At 46.4% G+C, this 24,718-nt stretch overlaps 1 protein-coding gene across 1 annotated transcript in view; it reads left to right on the top strand.

Moving 5' to 3' along the window:
• Kcnk1 (potassium two pore domain channel subfamily K member 1) overlaps positions 1-22,302 on the top strand; it is a 33,868-nt gene extending 11,566 nt beyond the window's left edge. Inside the window, exons 2-3 of the mRNA XM_021170139.2 lie at positions 16,616-17,011; positions 21,118-22,302. Coding sequence (XP_021025798.1) covers positions 16,616-17,011; positions 21,118-21,377 — 656 coding nt within the window. The 3' untranslated portion in view covers positions 21,378-22,302. The remainder of the gene's footprint in view (positions 1-16,615; positions 17,012-21,117) is intronic.
• The last annotated feature ends 2,416 nt before the right edge of the window (positions 22,303-24,718 follow it).

Genomic DNA, 24,718 nt, shown 5'->3' with positions numbered 1-24,718 from the left:
TGACTTTGAACACCTGATCCTTTTGCTTCTGACTCCTGAGTGTGGGGGTCACAGGCAGGAGCCACCATACCCGGTTTATGCAGTGGGACTGAGCCTAGGGATTCCTGCGTGCCAGGCATGCACTCTGCCGACTGATCTACATCTCTACCCCTTCATGTCTCGTTTTAAGGCAACGCTGTGTTCAGAAGTCTAGAAAGATCAAATGCAGAGCAGTAGGTATGAAGGTATCCAGCTGGGGACCAAGGTAAGGGTAAGGGCTGGGTCATCTCCAATCAGTGTTTTCGCCGGGGCTCACTGTTCCACTTGGGCCACAGGGGCCTATTTTCTGAATTGGGTTTTTTTTTTTTTCCTATTGAGTTCACAGTACAGAGACAATCACGTAATCTCCAAGAGCCCCCACGGCACTCTGCAGACGGGAAGAGATGCAGAGGCAGGTTGAATGAGGCCCCTGGCACCGTGTGGGACTCTGTAGGACTTGATGTGGGTGGCTGTGACCTGAGCAGCAGTCTTGGGGGGAGGGAATGGCATTTGACTCGCTGACTCCGGTGAGCTTGGGCTGGCGAAGCGGAAGGAGGCTGTTCTATTGGGACATCTGCGCAATGCGCATGTCCAGAGGCAGGCATGAGGCTGCCCATAGAGAGTGAAAATGCAGCCTTCGGGAGTCCAGAGTCCAGAACTACCCACGCCAACCGCAAGAGCAGCCAGGTGCAGGTGCAGGGCTGGGCCTTGACGAACGAGCAGCAGGAGTCATTTTGTTATCTGATGCATGGCCTGACCTACACGCTATCGAGGACAGGGAAAGCTAAATCAGGCAAAGCTGGCTTCTGCCACACTGAACTAAGGGCCTTGCTCTGAGGAGACTGAAGAGACAGAAGAGACACTGATCACAGGCCCTGCATGTGAGAGGTCAGAGAGGTGGGATTGGAGGGGCCAAACTGTGCATAGAGCTTCCCTAGGAGAGTCCTGGCGAATGTAAACAGAACATTACACTCGGTGGGTTATTTTAGGGTCACAGTCACCTGACATCAGTGGGCTGCTTAAAAGGACCAGAAGTAGTGAAAGCACACAAGAAAGGACACTTGGAACCAGTGACCTCCAAGTCCCTCTTCAGGGCCCTGACAGGAGGTTTAGACTTAAATAGAGAACAAGAGGATACAGTGAAGATCTGGTCAAAGTATGGTCTCATCCATCACTGACCATTGTTATCAGGCTCCAGTCTGTTCTTCTAGGTGTCTGACAGGCGGTCAGAACTGTGAGATATGCCTTCTTGGGAGGTTAACCCTCCATCAAGCTGCCCCCATGCTGTAGCCTTTTCCTCTAGAGATTCCTGGGGAACCTCCAGTTTCTTGAAGTTCATTGTTTCAATAGTCTGATAGGCAAAGGGAGGGCACAGTGTCTCTTTAGAGTATCTTCACTCCTGCCAGGATGGTTACAAAGTTGTTCTCTGTCCCTCTGAGTTCAAGACCAACCTGGTTTCTATAGTGAGGTCCAGTACAGCCAGGGCTATGTAAAGACATGGGGGTCTCACAAATCCCACCCTGAAAAAGTTGTTCTCAGACCTCCACATACAGCATGCAATACAATGCGAGCGTACACACACACACAGACAAACACACACACACACACACCCCAGCCCCAGGAAACCACAGGTATGGGAATTGCTTCTGGGCCATGCCTCTGAGGTCATTACTGATAGAACAAAGGACAGAATGCAGCCTCCCTGTTTGCTGATGACGAGACAGGTGTACACCTCCTTTGGGACTGTGCATGATTCAGGGTTATAGAATGGAGGAGCACCTTGTTCTATGTTCTTACCTCCATCTCCAAGGCTAGGCAAGACTCATACTTTGGGTATTCTGTGCAGGTCTTGGTGGGGAGTTGGACTCACTATCCCAGATTCTCATGGATCCAGCTCTGGGGTGATGGGCAAGCTGTCAAGGGTGTAGACTAATATATGTTCCGGGATGAGTCACAGATGGTATATGTCCACACAGCTGGTGTGGGTCCAAGTGGGTAGTCATCCAATTGCTACGCTCCTAATTGTCCCAGTAAAACTGTGACAGCACACTGAGACCACAACAAAAACCAGTGACAATTCAGCTCTTAGGTGATCCCTGATGTTCCTGTCCCATAAAGACATGGTACTCTGTGTGTATCTGGGCTGTGTATATACTTGTTCTTGCTGGGTGGTCAGGATACCCGGTGTGTGTGTGTTTGTGTGTGTTGTGTGTTTGTGTTTATATGTGTGTTTATGTGTGTGTTTGTGTGTATTTGTGTGTGTATGTGTGTTTGTGTGTGTGTTGTGTGCATATGTGTGTGTGTTTGTGTGTGTTGTGTGTTTACATGTGTTTGTGTTTATATGTGTGTTTGTGTATATTTGTGTGTTTATGTGTTTGTGTTTATATGTGTGTGTTGTGTGTGTGTGTTGTGTGTTTGCGTTTATATATGTGTTTGTGTGTGTTTGTGTGCGTGTGTTTGTGTATGTGTTTGTGTGAGTGTGCATGCACATATATTTAATTTACACGTGCTAGTGGAGGCCAGAGGTCCATGTTGGCTGTCTTCCTCAATCATTCCACTCTGTGTTTTTTTGATTCAGGATCTCTCTCTGACCTGGGACTCAACATTTTATTTAGAGGAGCTTCAGGGGTCCCACTGTCTCAATCTCCTCTGTGCTGGGAGTAGAGACCTATGTAACATTCCTGCTTTGTTACTGTAGCTTTTTTTGGGTGCTGGGGATTGAACTCTGGTTCCCATGCTTAAGTGACAGGCACTTTACCAACTGAGCCACCCTGAAACTGGGTATTCTAAATACAGTTCTTGGTATTATGTAGCTGTTCAAGGTAATTTCTTAGGGTTCTAGACTCAGAAAAGCGACTAGCTTTTCTCTAACGTCTGGCTAGTCTCACTGTTTCTCAGGACACAGGATCTCATGGGTTCAAGTCCCAGTTTCACAGAAGTGGTGTGGAATCCATGCAGACTTTGTGCCAAGTTCCCATCAGTAACTTTCACATTAATGATCTGCCAGCAACTTCAAAAGATGTGATTTTTTTTTTAAAAAAAGATTTATTTATTTATTTATTTTGTATGAGTACACTGTAACTGTCTTCAGGCACACCAGAAGAGGGCATCAGATCCCATTGCAGGTGGTTGTGAGCCACCATGTGGTTGCTGGGAATCAAACTCAGGACCTCTGGAAGAGCAGTCAGTGCTCTCAACTGCTGAGCCATCTCTCCAGCCTACACACACAGGATCAGACCTGCAAAGTCTCCTTTTCCTTCTTGTTACTTTCTTTGAAAGGTGTGAACCCAAGAACTGAGTGTCTTACTGATCTGACATGTGCAACAGGCACATATGTCCACAGTTCATGACCAGGCAGGTCCACAGAAGTGTTTGAATTGCAAAGTGACATCCACCAGACTTGTTTGGGTTTGGGGGATTGGGAGTGCCCAACTTTTTGAGACAAGGTTTGGCTGTGTATCCCAAGCTGGCCTTGAACTGGTAATCAGTCTCCTGCCTTAGCTTCCTGAGTGCTAATATTACAAGTGTGAGCTGCCACCTGGCTAACACTTCTGACTCTCTAGAGACCCGTTGTGTAACCTTAGAATATCCCTCTGTCCAGGTCAGACATTCTGACCCCCAGTGTGGGACACTGAGATGTGTTTGGACAGATGACCTCTAAGCCGCTAGAGGACCCTACAAACTTGATGCTGAACTCATGCTGTTAATCAGGGGTGAGCATTGGAATTGCCGGAAGACTCGCTGATCAATCAGACTGCTGAGCGTTGCACCCCTGCTCTGCTATGACGTCATTCTTGCAGGCATTCCAGCACAGCATTCTTAAAAAGAAGATGGCCATGCATTGCTTCTGTACTGCCTGAGAAACATGTTCCATCTTTAGCTTGTCTCTCTTATCCTGTGTCCTAAGTGTTAACTCTGACAGAGGCTGTGGTTAGCAGATGTCATAAGCAAGGTCCTGAAAAGGACAGGGGAGCTACTCACTGGACGTCTCACATTTGCTTAGCTAATACAGTTGAGAACCAAGACTCCAAGGGTCAGGGCTTGGTTGGGTCCCAGCCATGATACTCCTCCTGAGTGACAGGTACCAAGGCCAGCCAGCCATAAAGACTCAAAGGCAACAGGAATTGATCATGGCCTGCGCTCTGTATCAAAGCAGTGTTGCAGAAGGTGAGCCCATCCTTTGTCTGGCTGACGTTCTCACAGAAGCATGACTGTGGAGAGCTGCAGGCTTCCTGTCTGGCATGGGATAGCTGGGAGCTCTAGAATCTGCTGAGCTCAGCCTTCTCCTTTGCTGGTCTCCAAAGGTGACTGGGAGAGGTCAGGAGAGAGCTCGGTGCACAAAGCACCTACTGTGCAAGCACAAGGACGTTAGCTTGGCTCCCCAACACCCACATAAAGGTTGTATGTGGTGGCATAGTGTGCAATTCCAGACTGGGGGGGGGGGGGAAGAGGAGACAGGAGGATCCTTGGGGTTTGCTGACAAGCCAGTGTAGTCAGTCTGTGAGCTCCCATTTCAGTAAGAGCTACCTGTCTCAAAACGTAAGGTGGAGGGGACTCACCAACACCTGTATTTCAAGTCCCAGGTAACCTGACTCTCTCTTCCGTACCTCCCCAAGCACCAGGCCACCACAGAATGGACCCCAGTCCTCTGTAAAAGCAGCCAGTGTTCTCAACTGTGGAGCCATCCCGCCAGTCACATGACCTATCTCTTCATCATCATTTCACTGAAGATATTAGCCAGGAAAATGTCTCCATCCTTAAAAGCGCCTTGAAATCTGTCTTCCTTTGTCTCCAGTCTGACTATATCTCTCTGTCTCTGTTGCCCCTTAGCTTTCTCAGAGGCTCAGCTTATCTTTGTAGTTCTCTGAGTTTTTCAATTAATGTAAGACAGTAGCACTGGGTCCTGAAAACCATTGGTTTGGGGAAGGTGGCATTCAGGCCATAGCAGTTTCTTTTGTGAACCCTAGAAACTTATTCCTGGGCCAGCAAGATAGCTCAGCAGGGGTAAAGGCACTAGTCCTCTAAGCCTGACACCTGAGCATTCTTCCTGGAACCTACATCAAGGCAGAAAAAGACAACTGTCTCTACAAAGTTATTTTCTAGCTTCTCCATGTGCACCTTGACATACATGCTCACTCACATACATTATTTGAGTGTGCACACACACACACAGAGTTGCATGTACACACACTCCTAGAATGTTCTGCAGAATCTTATGTGGAAGGCCTGTTCAGGTCTGTGTGCTCAGGAAACAGCAGCCCTCTTGTTCACTTATTTATTAGCTGGGGGTGAGAAGTTATAAATACAGGTGATTGGCAGAGGGGCCAAGATAAGAAAGGGACAGGAAGCAGAGTGCATTATCTACCTTCCCAGGGCCGTGCAGTGACAGGTGGCTCTTGCTGCAGGACTTCCGTGTTCTCTGGCATCTCTGTGGACAGACAGATGGCCAGCCCTTTGTGATTGCAGTCTGTGATGGGAAATGTCTTCCGTGAGACGTTAGTAAGGTGGTGGGGACTCAAATGCACCTGCCCCGATGGGCTGCGGGCTCTGAGTCAGCAAGGCTTGATGGGAGCTGTGCTTTGATTCTAGAACATTACAAGGGCACAGACAAGCCTTGGCATCAGTCAGGGTTAACATGTATCTGTTGAGTTTTAGTAATAATAATTTTATTTGACAATTGTTCTTTCTTAAAAATTGCACTTAATTTGTTTGTTTGTTTATTTGTTTATGGGTGGCACATGCTATAACATGCATGTGGATATCAAAAGACAACTTTTGGGGATTGGCACTCTCCTTCCACAGCGTGTGCCCTGGGAATTGAACAGTGGAAAACCTGGCTAGTGACCCAGTGACCCACTATCCTCTTCTAAGGGCATGGACCCATTCCCCATGACCTGGAAATGGCTTCCTGGGCTCTACCTCGTCAGCTTCCCACCACCTCTCAAAAGTGCCTCTCTAGGGAAACAAGCCTTCAACATAAGAATCTGCAGGAACATTCTAGATACAAACTCTGAGATGAAATGGGGACAGGCAGATAGGGCAAACCCCCTTTCTTCCTGAGCGTGAGGTTAGCAGCCTGCTCTGCCGTGGGATGCTGCTGTGATGCACAGGCCCAAAGCAGTGAAGACAACTGGCCATTGGATCACACTTTCCCAAACTAACCCACAGGAACTTTACCACCTTCTAAGTTGCTTCTGTCACTGTTTGCCACAGTGGACAACAGATGATCAGCAGAATGATGGTATGAAGTAGAACCTGGGCTCCTGGGGTCGCTGCACCCAGGAGGTGTGGCACAGCAGAGCCTCTGGCCTCAGAGGTGTCCTCCAGGGAGCCATCTGCCATCTTCTGGACTACATCGTGAGAAGCTGGATCAGCCTAAATGGATGCCTGGTTGAGTTTGCCAGTTTTCCAATGTCTCTCGCTGTGCCGGGCAGGTTTTTTTATCAACTTGACACAAGCTAGAGTTATCCAGGAAAAGGAAATGGACATCAGCTGAAGATTTGCCTCCATAGGATTGGAAAGTCTGTAGGGTCTAATTAATGATTGGTCTGAGAGGGCCTAGCCCACTGTGGGTGATGTGCCCTCTGCTCCTCAGGGAGGTAAACTCAGTACTATAAGGAAACAGGCTGAGTGAGCCCTGGAGAACAGGCAGTAAGCCTTTTTCTCCATGGCTTACTTCGAAGGAGTTCCTGCTTCAGGTTCCTGCCTTGGTTCCCATAGATGATGGACTGTAACCTGTAAGCAACCCACGCCTCCCCAAGCACAGAGTGAACAGTTTGTCCAGAAGGAACAATTGTCAAAGGGCCAGTGAGATGGCTCAGCAGGTAAAGGCACTTGCTGCCAAGTCTGGTGACCTGAACTTATCCTCAAGGCCCATATGATGGACAAAGAAACCTGACTCCTGAAAGTTGTCCTCTGACCTATACATGCATGCACATGTAGGAACACACACAATATACAAATATACACACTCACACACATACACACACACACACGTGCAAACACAAACATGCTATACATATAATCACAAATACACACATATACACACTCACACACCATACTTACACACTTACACACCGTACACACACTTATACACACATATATACACATAAGAACACACACACATACACATGCTCACATACACACAATTCACACACACACATACACACTCACACACACATTCACACACACACACACACACACACACACACTCACATACCATACACACACACACTGACATACACATATAGAGCAACACAACAAAGAAACAAATTCATAAATATGATCTGTAAAAGAACAACTATCAAAGAAGTGATTTTATTCCAATACTCAATGGATGCATTATGACCTTGGTTGGTACACAAGGCTTGAGCTCAACTTGGAAAGACCAAAGAGTGTTCAAATACCTGCAGTTCTCTGGTACCATCTGTCATTATTTGGCTCAGACTTAAAAAACGAGATTCTCGTGGTAGCTAAGGTTCGTAAGAATATACACCGTGTTTCCTTTCCAGGAGCTGTTTCAGTAGCTGTTATCCTAGAACCTGCCAAGTTGACAATATGAAGCTCTCCATAAATGAAACTCAGTTTGGTTCATACTAGAGTAAAGTACTGATTGGTACCATGAGGGCTTCTGGGTATTGGGAGGCACTCTAAAACAAACAGGCAGACATCCTGGCCATGGAACATGTATTTTAAAAGACAATAATGCCGATGAGTATAAGCTAGCGAAATTTTGTCACATAAAGTAAGCACTTGAAGTTAGGAGGAATAAGGTAATAGAGGTGATTCAAGGATCATGCCGTGGGTGGCAAAGTGATTTTACGTGAGGTGCTCCGTGGCATAGAGATTTTACGTAAGGCTCTCTGTGGCAAAGGGATTTTACGTAAGGTGCTCCATGGCAAAGGGATTTTACGTAAGGTGCTCCGTGGCAAAGGGATTTTTATGTAAGGTTTTGCATGGCATAGGGATTTTACGTAAGGTGCTCCGCAGCATAGAGATTTTACGTAAGGTTCTTCGTGGCATGGTGATTTTACATAAGGTTCTCTGTAGCATAGGGATTTTACATAAGGTTCTCCATGTTCATTTTGGGCAAGCCTGAAAATTGGTGAGCAAGCCAACCATGCGTACCAACAATCAAGGTCCACTCCAGATAGTGGTGATAATCATTTACAAAGGCCCCATGTCAAGATGTCTGGCATGGAGTCGTCTTCTTCTGGCTCCTCTGTGGCAAGTGGGATGTCTTGGAAATCCCACCTGAGTCACCAAAACGAGAGACAGAAAAATATACTTTTCCTCAGTTGGCATGAGTTTGCGGCTGAGACACAGCCCCATAGCGACAGGTGGATTGAGGGGGAAAGTCCATCCGTTAGCTAAGCATGCAGGTGTATCACATGGGAGAAAAGTATTTGCCTAAAGAACAGCACATTTCAGGGAGGTGATGGGACACAGGTAATGTTGTCCCAGGTATCCAAGGTGAGAGACATTTCATGGGAAGAGCTGAAGACTCACTGGTCCTGAGTCTGAGTCAATAAAGAAGCCTTGAAATTTACTTCCAGCCTTTAGGAAGAAAGGCAGCAGGAAGTCAAAAAAGACATTTGTTCTTGTGAACTTCTATTTTGCTTTTAGGTAAACGGAAGGCATAAAGTCTTTGCATTAGATCACCTTCAGCTATAGGGTCCTTTGTAGTTTGGAGGGGAAATAAAACTTAGTGTTTTACTGCTGTGACCAGTCACCATGACCAAGGCAACTCTTAGAAGAACAACATTTAATTGGGGCTGGCTTACAAGTTCAGAGGTTCAGTCCATTATCATCAAGGTGGGAATATGGCAGCATCCAGGCAGGCATGGTGCAGGACAAGCTGAGAGTTCTACATCTCCACCCAAAGGCAGACAGAAGAAGATTGGCTTCCAGACAGCTAGGATGAGGGTCTTAAAGCCCATGCCCACAGTGACACACCTATTCCAAGAAAGCTACACCTACAGCAGCAGGGCCACACCTTCTAATAGTGCAACTCCCTGAGCTGAGCATATACAAACCATCACTATATATACACATATGTATATGTGTGTGTGTGTGTATCATCTTATCTCCCATTACTGTAACAAAATACTTAAGACCATCAACTTATAAGGAGGAAAGGTCTATTTTGGCTCATGAACCCACCGTCTTTGTTTTAGACCTCTGCTGTGACAGAGAACATCGTGGTAAGGAGCAAGTGGAGGGCAAAACTGCTCAGCTGTCCTGAATAGCCAGCAGGCCCCAGGGATCCACCTGTCAGCCTCTGGGGGTTACAATGCATGGCACTGTGCCCATTCTTCACATGGGTGCCTGGGATGGAGTCTGGGTCCTAATATTTCCATGACAGACACCTCAATGGCTGAGAATTCTCCCCAGCCTTAGAACATGTTCACACCTTTGGAAAGGGAAGGGATGGTAAGCTAAGCTGGCTCAGGGGGTGGGATAACCCATGGAGATGCCAGGGGGAACAGTACATCGGTTGATAGAGGAGAGTCATCAGCTGTTTAATTTAGGGCAACAGTCCTGAAAGTTCTTACCCTAAATAGAAAAACAGGGTGCAGGACCCTCAAGGTCAGCTGCAGTGGAATTAAGCCAGGGTTTCCACACAGTCCTCTCTGTTGACTTCACCTGTGGCTGATTAAATGTCTCCTTTTTTTTTTTTTTCTCACTTGATAGCCTGTGCAATTAATTTTAAGACAGCTCAGATTTTTTTCTTGATCAATTGCTGTCAGGATCACTGTGGAGGATGTTATCTTAAAGATGTGGTGCAATTTGAACAGGGTGCAGAGGGTAGCGTGGAGCAGGCAGGTGGCTTCCTTGTGGTCTGCTAGGAGCTGCGTGGGGACAGCTCATGGCACCATTTCTTCCGGCAGCAGTGAAACAGTTGCCTATAGTTTCAGGTGCACACATGAGCTCCATGCAGACAGCAAGCACATGGATCATTCACTTTATCCTCAGGATACCTGTGTGAAGCAGCACAGAAGTCCACAGGGAACACCTTGGATGACTGACGAGGCAGAAGTGCATGCTAATTGAGAAACTTCTGCCTCTGACAGGTGTAAAGTTTCCGTTCAGCTTCAGTGGACATCGTGCCTTCTTCTTCCTGTAGCCACTAGGGATGCTGACAAAGGACTATTGTGAGTCTCGGGAATGGAGGTGGGCAGATTCCGTTGGCTCCAGAGGGTGCCTCAGGACCCTCATCCCTTCACTCATTATGAGAGTTGAGGACCAGTTCACCTTCTATTCTAGAGCTGGCATTTGGGGCCAAGTGGGAGCTCTCTTGATGACTTGTGGCTTTTCTGTGGCTAGGAACACATTGCAAACACGACATCAAGAAAACTGTGTCTGGGCTGGAGATATGGCATAGTCATTAAGGGCACTGGTTGCTCTCCCAGAGGACTCAGTTTGGTTTCCAGCACCCACATTGGGTGGCTCACAACCATCTGTAACTTCACCTCCAATGGGGTCTGACACACACTTCGGGCGTCCGTGCACACATGTGCACATACCCACACACTCATACACACAAATAAAATTGCACCTCCTTGTCACTCAGCGTTTTGAGTTACCTCTGCAGTCTGCCTTCCCAGCACAATGGCGCCTAGCAGTTGCCAGGAGGAGAAAGATTAAATTCGGAGTTGTCTGAGCAGCCTTCATGCCTGGGGGAAAGCCTGCAGCAGGGATTGTGCACCCTGTGGTGGAAGTGCACATCTAGGAAATCTCTACAGTACACTAATTTTGAGACCTCGGGGTAGCGATGGCTTCAGGGTGGTTATGTTAAACCCAGAGGGGACCTTGGGGAAGCGGCAGGTAGAGGATGTAAGACTTTTACTCAGCAGATCTGCAGTAATTCATGCTCTTTGCTTCCAGAGAGCTTTGTCTGTTGTTCCTATTGTCTGCACTGAATCACCGCCAGCACAGCCCTGTTACTAACATGATCAAGGTGGGGACGGAGGGGTGGCTTAGTGTCTAAGAGGATTGCAGTGCAAGCATGAGGACCTGGGTTCAGATCCCCTGGAGCCCACATAAAAAGCTAGGTGTGTACTTATAATACCCGTAGGGGCAGACAGGAGGATGCACAGGTCACTGGTTGAACATTATGAACATGCTTTTTGGTCTGTCTGGGAGGGTGTTTCTGAAGGAGGCCAGCGTAGGGTTAGGCTAAGGAGATCTACCCACCAGTGTGTCTGTCTGGTTGTGTCTCATCTGTTGAGGGCCAACACTGAACAAAGGATTAATTCTCTCTGCCTCCCTGTGCTGGGGCTTCTGCTCTTGGATATCAGAGGCTTTGCTTCTCAGGCCAGTGCTCTGTTCTCTGTAGGTTGGAAGCCTGGAGGCTTCAGAGAAGGATGTGTTCCCTCTAACCCCTTGTAGGGACACACAGTACTAAGAAAAAGCAAACAAGCAGAGCCCAGGTTTACAAATCAGTCAGGAAGCCACTGGTTTGTGTTTCTATGAGGCTGGATTTCAGTTCCTGGAGTCCGCTCCTGGGCCTCCTTCCCCAGTGAGCCTGCACCAAGCTAACCATACAGAAGATACATTGTTCCAAATTGTTCCGTATCTTGCTAGTTAATGAAAAGAAGCAAAGATAATTACTACACTGGCTGAACTACAGACTCTCTGAAGCACCTGGGACAGGTGAGAAAGTTGTTTACCCTGGGTGTGAAGCCATGTGAGAGTTCACAAAGGTTCTCTGAGATAGATACCATGAAGTTGATTTAAATAACTGAAGACTCATGCCAGCATGGCCTTAGGGTTTAGGTGGTCTCATGTGTTTGCATGATTAGTCCTTAGATGGCAATGCTATACTGGGTGGATCTGACCCACCTAGAGAAATTGAGTCACCAGAGGGGAAAGCTCAGCCCTGCTTCTTGCCCTAGGTCCTCTGCTTCCTCCTCCAGGTTTTCTGCCCCAAGGTCTCTGCTTTCCACTCTAGACTCCTTGCTTCCTACCCTGGTGCCCCACTTCTTGTTCTAGGCTCCCCGTTTTCTGTCCCAGGTTCACAGCTTCCCGATTCCCAAATATGTAACACTTTCATCACCACCAGTACACACAAGAGCTGGTCCTGTCTGCCACCACGCAGTCCCCACCTTGGCGGACTGTGCCCTGTCAAACTGGGAGCGCACATTTGCTCATAGATTGCTTCCTTCAGAGATTCCATCACAGTAATGAGAAAGCAGCCATTCACAGCCCCAGATTAGAGATTAGCCAGAGCAGTACCGGAGCTGTTGCAGCCACAGGGCCCAAATGGGAAGACTGATACCCTCCTGAGACTCACAGGTGCAAAGCTGTGACTGAGCATAGCAGCTGAGGAGCAGGAGACTGGAACTGAAGAATCAAGTGTAGATCTGTCTTCCTAGGAATCTAATTCTTTTGCTGTTTTGGGAGGCAGTCTGTGCCTCAGTTCCATTTCCTGTTGTGATCAAACAAACAAAAGAAAAGAAAACTAGAGGAGAAAGGGTTTGGAGGCCCATGATTCCGTGACGGTTTGTGACTGGGGCAGGAACCTGAAGCCCCTGGTCACACTACATCCACAGTCAGGAGCAGAAACAATGAACACTTACTGCCTGTGCTCAGCTTGACTTCTCTACTCTCCTAAGTTCAGGATCTCCAGCCTAGGGAATGGTGCCTCCCACTTTCAGTCTGGGTCCTCCCACATCAAACAATGTAATCAAGTTAATGACTCCCAAGCAGGACAACCTGATCTAGACAATCCTTAACTGAGACTCACTTCCCAAGTGACTCTAGAACATGTCGAGTTGGTAATTAAAATTAATTTTCACGCTTTTCACTATACAAACCGATTTATATAAACATCAAGGAGGTAGGAAGAAATGGCTCTGGGTCAGGATCCCGTGCGCATAATTTTTAACCTCTTAGCTGGATTCTATTACAAGCATAAAAATGACCTTCGGCAGCCAGATATGTGTGGTGATCATGTTTACAGCTTGAAAAGAACATCATAGTTAATAAGATTTAGTCAACGTGTAATGCAAAGAGACAAAGAGTAAAAATTATGTTATGTCCTGAAGCTGTGTTCATGTGTGGACTCTGTGTGTGTGTGTGTGTGTGTGTGTGTGTGTGTGTGTATGTTGGTGCATGGATACATGTGTGCATGAGTTCATGCCACCTACGCATGCACATGGAGCAGAGGTCAGGCTTGAGGATTTTTCCTTAGGTCCTGTCACCTTGTTTTGGACACAGAGTTTCTCATTGGCCCATGGCCTGCCAATTCAAGCCTAAGCCCTGGGAAGACAGGTATATACTTCATGCCTGACTTTTTTTCCATGGGGTCTCAGGATGAATCACAGGTCCTCCTGCTCAGAGAGCCACACTACCACCTGAGCCATCTCTCCAGTCCCCTAACCCCAGAAACTAGTCTACTTTTCTACTTCTCCATCATGAAAACCTAAATCACATAATTTATTGGGACAGGTGAGAGATGGAAGACCTAAGCTGTGTGGCATAGATATGTCATACTTTTTAAAAAGCATTTGTTTGTATATTTATTTTTAGTGGGTGTGAGAGTGTATGTGTGTGTATCACACACACATGCAGTGTCTGTGGATACGGATGGAACTGAAGTGGGAACTGAAGTCGCAGGCAGGTGTGGGTACTAGGAATAAAACTCACTCCTCTGTAAGAGCAGCAAGCACTCAACCCTCAAGCCATCTCTCCAGCCCCATTTAACCCTTTCAAAACAGCACATTTACAAAAATACCCCCTAAAAGGGAATAAATCACAAATATACACATTTCTTATCTCCTGCCTCGGATTACTTTCTTTCCTCTACAAACTCCCTGCTAATGTCATTTCCATCCCTTGAAATCTCTGCTTAACTGTCCTGGCCTGTGGAGGCTCTCTCTCACTGCCTCACGCTCTTAGCCACAAGCTCACAACTCCACTCCTGAATCTCAGCTTTGCTGTGGTTCAATAAAAAGCTATGTCCAGAGTTTCTAGTTATCCCCAATCGCTGGAACCTGTCCCCTAGTGAAAGCTCTACTTCTGGGGACTGGGGACCTGTGTGCTGGGCTGTTTGACGGGCAACTGGTCTCATTCTTTGCCATCAAAAGAAACATCCAACTTTCCCCGTATGCTGCCTGAATGTGGCACACTATTGGCATCTTTCATGCTGTGTGGAAGCCTCAGCTCTCTAAATGTCAAGCTCAAAAATTAGCCTCAGCCTCCCAGGAGCTGTTGGCTGCGTGGGGACCAGATGGATTCAGGAATTGATGTAGAGAGTGATGGTTCTTAACCACAAAGGGACGTTTGTCACTTCTGAGAACTCCATAAAAGCGTGCGGCGTATGTGGATGGATGTGTGTGTTTGCATGGGGCTTCAGAAGATGATCTGTGGTTCACTCAGGAGCCGCGTACCTTCTGGGGCAGGCAGTCAGGACAATCAAGGGATCTCTCTCTCTCTCTCTCTCTCTCTCTCTCTCTCTCTCTCTCTGTGTGTGTGTCTGTCTGTCTGTCTGTCTGTCTGTGCTCACAGGGTACAGAGGTCAGAGGAGGACATGGGTTTCCTGGTCTATCACTCTTTGTTTTATTCCCATGAGACCAGATCTCTCAAAGAAAGTGGAGTTGGGCTGGCTACCAGGAAGCCTCGGTGGCTCTCTTGTTCCCTGCCCCCTTACTGAGAAGGGGTTTTGGGTGCATGTAAGGTCATTCTTGGCTTTTTACATAGGCACTAGGGATTTGAATTCAGCTCCTGAGTCCCAAGAGAGGTCTTTTGTTTTTGTTTTGTTTAAATATCAGATACTTGAGAATGAAGCAGAAATTGAATCTACAACCAAGGAATTTGGAACTGTTCTTTTAAAACAAGATATATTCCTAAGACTACATTTTGAAACCTTTTTCAATTACACTAACATGTTTTTTTTTTTTTTTCAGAACCTAATTTTATTTTATTTTTTAAATGCTCTTAACTAGTTCTCTTGAATGGACTTGATCACACACACTTGCCATTTCTGAAGGAAGTCCTCATGGGATTTCAGATATGATCCAGAGAGCCTCCTACCTGGCTGAGTCCTCTCTTGCTGGCATTTGCCGCCCCTCCCCCCCATATGTTTTGTTTTGTTTTGTTTTTTTTTGATAATGATTTTGAGGAAAGAAAAACAGACACATGTTATGAGCAACAATCACTAGTCCTAAAGTAACAATCACTAGTCCTAAAGTAACTAACAATCACTAGTCCTAAAGTAACAATCACTAGTCCTAAAGTAACTAACAATCACTAGTCCTAAAGTAACAATCACTAGTCCTAAAGTAATAATCACTAGTCCTAAAGTAACAATCACTAGTCCTAAAGTAACTAACAATCACTAGTCCTAAAGTAACAATCACTAGTCCTAAAGTAACAATCACTAGTCCTAAAGTAACAATCACTAGTCCTAAAGTAACAATCACTAGTTCTAAAGTAACTGCTGTGGTTTACTAGTAGGGCAGAGTGCCAGGTTTTCTGTGTCTGGAAATGGCAAGAGGGAAATGTGTGGAGTTCTGACTGTGTTCTGAAGCTAGAGCCTGGGCTAAGAGACTCTGAAAGAATTACCCAGCCCTTGACTCCCTGGGATTTTGCTTTCTGTGCCTTTCCGGTGTCTGCTCCACCCTACCCCACCCCACCCCCTTACTCTTATCAGTCGGCTTCCCCTCACACACCTTTATTGTCAGTCCTACTGGGACAGTCCATGAGTCATCTGATTCAAATGGGAGTGTAGTGTATCTTATAGATAGAGGTTGGCGAGGATCCTGGGAGGAGCATGGATAGAGGGATCAACCTTGATGAGTGGGGTGTCCTGGCGTGAGTTTTCCTGGGTGGTCTGAGGCGATGAGGCTGCTGGCCTTTAGCACTCAGCTCTTCCTTCTCAACCCTGTAATGTGTCTTAAACTAGAGACCTGTGTATGAGAGGAGCTGCTGGTCTGACATGAAGAAGGGGAGGGGGACACTTCAAATGTCACCAGAGGGGATCTTGGGGGTGTCTCCTAGCAGTCATGAAACTGTAAATTCATTAAAAAAATAGGAATGGGGGCCCAAGAGATGGCACAGAGCATTGAGTACTGGAGTTCGATTCTCAACACTCACCTCAGGTGGCCCTCATCTCTGCGGGGACCTGCACTCATGTACACAGAGGCTCACACAGACACATAGGAACATGGAGTAGACACATAGGATGGGAGCAGGCCATATGTGTTTCAAGAGCCCTGGCTTAGGGTTCAGGGCTCCTTCCTACCGACAGCCAGAGAAGAGTTATTTTAAAGGGTGGATTTTTCTTTGGCTGTTGTAGGTAATTGGTTTTCTATTTGCTGGAGCACACTTGTCCAATCCTTCGGGTGGTCGGGAACCGTCTGAATGAAGCCTTTCTTGTTTGCTGGGTCCCTCCCCTTAACTTTCTTATGATTCACATATCTTGCCTCACAAATGACTGCCACCCATGCTGAGTTTTGCAGACCACCAGAGGCCAGAGCCTCTGAAGGCTCACACCTAACATTTCATGTTCTCTCTTCCTTACAACCCACGTGCATGCTGTTTCCTAACTTGAGTTCTGCTTCCGGTGCACTCACGGAGTTTTTCCTCCTTACAGGCTATGGCCACACGGTGCCCTTGTCAGATGGGGGCAAAGCCTTCTGTATCATCTACTCTGTCATCGGCATCCCATTCACCCTCCTCTTCCTGACGGCCGTGGTTCAGCGTGTCACCGTGCATGTCACCCGCAGACCAGTCCTCTACTTCCACATACGCTGGGGCTTCTCCAAGCAGGTGGTGGCCATTGTCCATGCCGTTCTGCTGGGATTTGTCACCGTGTCCTGCTTCTTCTTCATCCCAGCCGCCGTGTTCTCTGTGCTGGAGGATGACTGGAACTTCCTTGAGTCTTTTTACTTCTGTTTCATCTCCCTGAGCACCATCGGCCTGGGGGACTATGTTCCAGGGGAAGGCTACAACCAGAAGTTCCGAGAGCTGTACAAGATTGGAATCACGTGTGAGTACCCGTGGCGAGCGCGTCTCTTCTGTTCCCCCACGTTGCACTTTGTCTGGGATTGACAGTCATGCCGACTGCTTGCGTTCTCTTTGGAGTATTTTCTTTTCGTCCCTGACTTCCCATAGCTGTCTCTCTTCACCATTCCCTGCACAACTCTTTTTGCTTAGTTATGTATCCAATGCTCTGTGACTCCTGAATGTTTTCATATGGGGTGCACACATGTCCCCACTGAGTTTGTTGTGTGTATTTTTGTGGTGGTGGTGGTGGTGGGGTGTAGCTGTCCTTGTTTGTTGGAGGACAACATCCCTGGTCCTTTCTCTGGTGCCTTCTTCAGGTTCTCTCTTTGTCTTGGTATTTCATCAAGTTGACTGAGCTTGATGGCTGTGCTGGAGGATGACTGGCTGACCTGTCCACAATGGCCATCTCACCATCTCTGGGATTACAACACAGGCCAGGACAACAGCTTCCCCAAGGAGTTGGAGAATCCAACTCAGAGCCTTACACTTCGAGGCTCTCACTGCTGCCATCTCCCTCCCTGGTCAGTGTCACAGGTGTGGTAGCCAACTTCTACTAAACTAACTTAGTTTACACTGTTAAATATTTCACACAGAAGAAAATAAGACCCACCCCACCATACTCCCCCTCCCCCACCCTGGTCACTAACATGTTCTTTAATTTTCCAGATTTCTCAAAGTGGTCGCTGACCTCATTTTTCTGTTATTCTGTTTCGAAGTTACCGGACATCCACTGTTTTTAGGATTTCGTATGGAAAGTGACGTAGACAATGACTTTTAGATTAAAGTGCCTGCGGATACCAGTATAAAATCCCAAGTCCAGACCTTTAGCATCCACATAACAAGCCAGGTGTGCCGCCAGGCTGGAATGGGACAGATTCAGGAGGATCCCAGGGTCACTGATGGGTCAGGCTAGCTGAAAATGCAAGCTCTGGGGTCTGCGAGAAACTCAAAAATAAACTGGAGAGCCACAGAAGACATAGAATGTCAACCTCTGGCATCTACATGCATATTCACCAGCAAACACACCTCCATGGACACATGCACACACACACACACACACACCAGATAACATACAAGCTGGAAAAAAATGTCACTCATCCATTTGGAAGAAATGACTTATTTTCTGAGTGAGCCCTTGTATGTGTTCAGGACATGTAGCAAAGCAGTTGCAACACAGTTTCCATTTCTGCGTTCTCTCGATTCTTTTTTTCTGTGACCTGGCTCAGTCATAGCTTCTAGGAAGTCATGGATTCTTGAGCAGTGGTGTCTCGTCCTCACCCCATCTTGGTCTTGTGGTTTTAAACCCACAAAGCGGTTGATTGAACTGTGTGTGTGTTTTTAATATTTCCATGAAACGGTAGGCTCCCCAGGAACAAAGCCGGCACTCACAGAACCCCAGTGCTTTCGATGGCTTCTGGCTCCAGTCCAAGCCCAGTAAATGTTTGCCAGAGTCCTGCAACAAGGACTTCATACTCTATATTTTAGTCTGTGTGTGACTCTGGGACCACTCCACAGCCCACCCTCCTCACCTGTTGACTATGTTGCCTATAATTTGGTAGCATGGCAAACCACCTCAGTGTGGAGATCTTTTTGTATTACACTTCTTATATTTGAGATCTTTCTAAGAAATAAAAATATGTGCCCTAAATGAATATACTTTTTGTGTGTGTGTGTGACTCACAGATCACAACTCCAAGGTCCCCAAATGGAACACACATCCACACAATCACTGGTATCTAAGTTCCCACCCTCCTTGGGTGGCATTGACAAAAAAAAATTTTTTTGTGTGGCTTTGATGACAATATAGATATCATCTTAACTTTCTAAAAGCTAGCAGGTCAATTGTTTAACTTCCATTTTGCTTTCTAATTTCTTCGTGAGCTAGGGAAGTAGAGGATCCCTTGGTTGTGCCTTCTGCTTACACTTCTCTCTGGGTAAATTACCCTCTTCCTCCTGGCACAGGAACTCTCTCAGCTGTCCACAGAATACCAAATCCTTCCTTAACCTGCACCCCTTGTTACAGTGTGGACCTTGTTTTTCAGGCAGCCAACCAAGAGAGATTTTATGCTTGGAGTGTTCAGGACTTGATTATCTAAGGAATGAATGTTCCGAAGATGTAGGTGGGATCAAATCCCACAGCTTACCTGAAACCCCATGGGCCCTTCTGTCAGAGTTCCAGAGTCTGCTTAAATAATAACCATGGAGGGAGTGGATTCGTCTAGTGCGACTGCTACCAGTGCTGCTGCCAAGCACAAAAAAGTCCCCATGGCACCAGCTTACTACGAAAGCCAACAGTCAAAGCTGGCAATGCCTAAACTGTGCCTGACAAATCCAGGACCCACTCAAGCCCCAACAATGCAAACTTTAACTTTCCTTGTCTGCATTTTCTGGCAATCTTTTACGATTTACTCCCGGAACATGAAACGAGTAGGCTCAGGAAGCGGAAGTTATGACGATAATATTGAGTGCTTGGAAAGGTGTTCACAAAACAGGAAAGACGTTTTGTGACTCTGATTCTAGAGTCAGCAAGGAAAGGGTCACACTGGGCGACTATCACAAGCCATTTGATCTAAGGAAAGCCACATTAGCAACAATCGACTGCTTTCTTCCTCTAAGAGTAAAGCCAGAGGAGAATAGGATGCCCAGCTTCAGGCTGAGGCATTAGCAGTGTTGAACAGCGGGGAGCAAATTAAAAATGGCTGATGTTGGAAAAGGCAAGAAGATTCTTGTTCAGATGTGTGCCAAGTGCAGAAAGGGCAGGCAAGCATAGAATGGACCAGATCTCCAGGTCTGTTTGGGCAGAAGACAGATCAGGCCTCTGGATTGTCTTACACAGGCACTAACAAGAGCAAAGGCATGGCCTGGGGAGAGGCTATGCTGAGCATTTAGAGAACACCTAGAAGTACAACCCTGGAACAGAATAATATTCACTGGGATTAAGAAAAAGGGAGAAAGAGCAGGCCTTATGGCTCATCCTGCTGAGTAAAAACACCTGCCTTATTTATTACAAAACAATGTCTCATGGCTTTTAATGTGAACCATAATTCAATTCAGACATCAGACATTAGATCATGAATGGTAACGGTGTTTCTGTTGGACAGTCCAGATTTAGATACAAGCGCCTGGTAGTCCCATGGGTATCATCCTTTTGAAAATAACTATTCCCGTTGTGTAAATTCTTCACTCTTCTCTCTCCCTTAGTGACATCCAACTTTCTACGAAGATGAGGTGTCACTGCAAAAAGCAATAGAACATTTTTATACTTAGATGTATGTAGCGGGCACATGAGTGTGTTTAAACACAGGAACAGTCAGTCCTTCATGGACTCGGAATCAAGCAGAAGACCGAGCTGTGTTTCCGTCTGTGTTCACAGACCTGTACAGGCGGTGGCTAAAAACCAGGAAATAGCTGTCTGCTCTTGACGATGCCGATTTAAGATTTGATTAGAATTCCCTGTGTCAAAGGTTGCTGTCTTTTAGTACCGAATAGCATTTTGATGCAGTTTATGCATGATATCAAATAAAGAGTGTTTAACTCCTAAAGACAACTGAAGCCAGGCTTGGAGAGACTGCTTGGTGGGTAGGTGTGAGCACAGCAGGCATGAGGACCTGAGCTTGAATTTCCAGTACCCACATAAAAAGCAGGCTGCACACTTGCAGCCCTAGCTGGCTGAGGTGGGGGCAGGATGATCCTGGGGCTTGCTGGCTGCCAGCCTAATGCCAGGTTCAGTGAGAGACATTATCTCAGGGAAATAAAGTGAAGAGCAACAGACAGGACATCCAGTGTCCTTTGGCCTCTGCACTCACTTGCATGGGTGCACCCTCCCCCTTGTGTGAAACTCACTCACACCACGTCTGAAGCCTGTGATTGTGACTAATCCAAAGTCATCGGATGCTAAGTGTTTTCTCGTTCTTTCTCTCTGCATTCCTCCGTGAGCTGTGTGGACTTCAAACCTTCCTAGAAATCAGCTGGAGTGGACCTACCTGCCGGAGAACCCTTGTGTGTGGCGTGGGACGGGGAGAAGTTGTTCCGTCTTGATTTTACGGTAACCAGATCAGACTAAGATGCTGCCTGTCTTCTGCTTCGCAGGTTACCTGCTCCTCGGACTCATCGCCATGCTGGTTGTCCTGGAAACCTTCTGTGAACTCCACGAGCTGAAGAAGTTCAGGAAGATGTTTTATGTGAAGAAAGACAAGGACGAAGACCAGGTTCACATCATGGAGCACGACCAGCTGTCCTTCTCCTCCGTCACTGAGCAGGTGGCGGGCCTGAAGGAGGAGCAGAAGCAAAATGAGCCTTTTGTGGCCTCCCAGTCCCCACCCTATGAGGATGGCTCTGCAGACCACTGAGTGTGGGCGGACAAGAGGCAGAGCTTTGACTGCATCCATTTTTAAAAGAAAGTCAAAGCTAAGATGATGTTATTTTAAGAAGTATCTACTGTTAACAATATTTAAAAAAAAACATGGAACTTTGGCTTCTTGGGGTGGGTTTTAATCCCTGGGCAAATGAGGTATGCACCTGTAACTCATAGGAGATGTCATCACTTGGTGCCACACACTGGGGACGAATACTTGAAACAGTGTACTGCAGTAGGCGGAGGCAGATCTTATATGTAACTGGGGACTCTGGGTTTGCATTCCAATCATTTTGCCGACAGCTAAGCAGCAACATTTATATTTATAAACAAAACAAAACAAAAATCTATAGAGATGTATTTTATAAATAGGTTTAAGTGTCCTGGCTTGCATGTGCCTATCCAAAATGATTATTTTTGTAGAGTCTAAATTAACTCTATTTATAATGAATAGGCCACCATCCACTGTGTACATAGAACATATAAATATGTTTATATTCTGTACATATGTGTAGGCTAACAGATATCCCTGTACTTCTTAAGCCAAGATAAGAGATATTTTTTTTTCTTCTTGATTTCTCTTTATACAAAAGAACCCAGAATTGCTACAACAAGCTAGGAGGCCTAACAAACCCAAGAGAAAATAGGTATGATATTCTGTTCCTGTATACATTTCTACCCTCTTGCAATGGTGTAGGACCAGACAACAAGTGAATTGGTGAGAAGGTGAATCTATTTGGTCTGGAAGGCATACCACCACTTCTACCCACTTCACAGGTCTGGAGGGCATACCACCATTTCTACCCACCTCACACTAAAGCACAATGGCAGTGTCCCTCTCCCCTGAACAGATTATGTCAGGTTAACCTGAGAATTCTACATTTAGAATCTGAAATCAATAAAATCATGGCAGATTGCAATTTTGTGGTTTATTACAGCTGATGTTTTTCTCTATGCACGTTGTCTATGTATACCCTACCTTAGAGATACTACACAATAACAGTGCATCTGGGATGTCAGGATAGATACTACACAGTAACAAGTCACTGGTGTTTCTGGCATGTCAGGACATTTAATGAGACCAGGTAAAGACCAGCTAATACCCAGCAGAGGGGACACCTGTGGCTCTGTCACCCAAGCTACATTCTGAGTGTGGGGCTCAGGAAAGTCCCTTTGTATCCCCAGGATCTAGGTACCTTGTGGGTGGGAGAATTATTTAACACAATGGCTGTCACATTATATGCCTGACCCTTCATAGAAGAGAGTCACAGGGATGGTTTTTGACGGTGTAGAGTTTATTACCAAGAGTTATTTATGACACAGACAGACAGACAACAGCAAAATGGGGGTTCTAAAGAAAGTTTAGGCCCCAGCCAGAGACAGACAGTGTGGCTGGGCCCCTGAAGAGAGGAAACCAAGGCTCCAGTGGGAGAAGTGGGCTCCTGTCTTATAGCTTGTCTGGGGAGGGCCCATGACATAAGCCTGCAGCTGGGCTGCCTGATTCTCAGGCAGGAATGGGTAGGGAGTGGGATGTCTATCCACTAATAGTCCCTTAGGTTTAACTTCCTCTGCAGGTGAGAAACAATGGAACCCGGGAGTCTATTAGTTAAGGACTCACAGATAGCGTATCTGTGAGAAGGGCTACTATGAGGAACTATGGCCTGGATTCTCACATTAGTCTTCCAAACCTTACACCCATGTCATTCTAATGTATTCCCAGATGGTTAGTCTTGGTTCCGGAGGCTAATTTTGTAGATGGATGGCTAATTACAGACCTAACCACAACTATGGATATTTTCTCACATCCTATAGGGCATTTTCTGTTTGTTTGTTTTATTCTACAGCATTTAACTGGCCAAGGTTATTTGTCAAATATATCCATTTCTGGGCTGGAGAGATAGCACAGTCAGTCAAGTGTTTGCCACACAAGCATTAGGACCTAATTTCAAGCCCCAGAACCTGTATTAAAAGAAATATCCAGGTATCCCAGCACATTTGTAACACCAGGGCTAGGGAAGCTTAAAAGAAGTGGGTCTCGAGCCTGCTGCTCAGTGGCTTAGCTTGCGAGGCAAAGTCCTGGCCAGTGAGAGATCCTGTTCCAAAATAACAGGGGTGTTGTTGCCTAAGGACTGACATCTGAAGTTGTCCCCTGGACTCCAGGTGCATGTGCGCACATGTGCACACACAAACACACATTCATGCACCAACACAAGCACGGCACACCCATGCACATGCCCTCTGGTAAGTGTACACAGATGCACCATTTCCAAAGTTATCTGTGTACCTCAGGCACCCTGGAGGCCATGTCCCATACTGATGGTATTGTTGAGAACACAAATGATAGTAGTTGCCTCTGTGGTCTACAGGAGAGCCTGTGCTCCATGTTTGTAGGGGAAAGCCTGATCAGAGTGAAGATTATTGTTAAATCAGCTACCAGGAGAGATAGTACTTTTCCCCACAGAGATTTAAAACAATGTTTTCTTGTGTGTTGTCAGTATTTAAATGCTGCGTTTTATGACCTCATCTGTCCAGGAAGTAACAAACTAGCCTAAAATGGGAATTTATTTTTCATAGCTCTTGCTGTGCAATGAAAATAACATTTGCATCAGCTCTGCTGGGACAAGGAGGAGGGGGAGGGAGAAGAGGTCACAGATACACATATGTGTCTGTGTGGGGGGTGTACGTGTATATATGTGTATGTGCCTGTGTGGTCTGTATGTACATATGCATGTATGTGGTGCATGTGTGTATGCATGTATGTGGTATGTATGTATGTGTGTGGTCTCTGGTTATATGATGTGTATGTGTGTATGTATGTATGTGGTGTGTATATGTCTGTGTGGTCTCTGTTGTGTGTACATGTATGTATATGGAATGTGTATGTGTGTATGTATTTGTGTGTGGTCTCTGTGTGTGGCGTGTGTATGTGTGAATGTATGTGTAGTGTTGTGTGTGAATGTGTGCATGTGGTGTATGCATGCGTGCATGTGGCATATAAATGTACGAGCGCAGGCACACACTTACACATGTGCAAGTGGAGACCAGTTAGCTTTGGGCATCATCTTCAGTTGCTTTCCACTATATTTTTGGAGTCAGAATCTTTCATCAGATCTGGACCATATTAATTCACCCAGGCTTGTTGCCAGTAAATCTCATGGCTCTGACAGTCTCCATCCCCTAGTGCTGACATTCTAGAAGTGTGCTTCCCTCACCCAACATTTATAGAGCCAAACTCATGCTCTCATGCTTGCACAGCAGGCACCTCACCACTGAGACATCTCCCCAGCACTTGAGCGCCTTTTGACCCATCAAGAAGAGATGGAGTCACATGCGGGA

Source organism: Mus caroli, unplaced genomic scaffold (assembly GCF_978045245.1).
Source record: "Mus caroli unplaced genomic scaffold, Mus_caroli_1 scaffold_10, whole genome shotgun sequence".
Taxonomy (NCBI): Eukaryota; Metazoa; Chordata; class Mammalia; order Rodentia; family Muridae; genus Mus; species Mus caroli.
The sequence above is the reverse complement of the archived record's forward strand: the minus strand, read 5'-3'. Positions and strand labels throughout refer to the sequence as shown.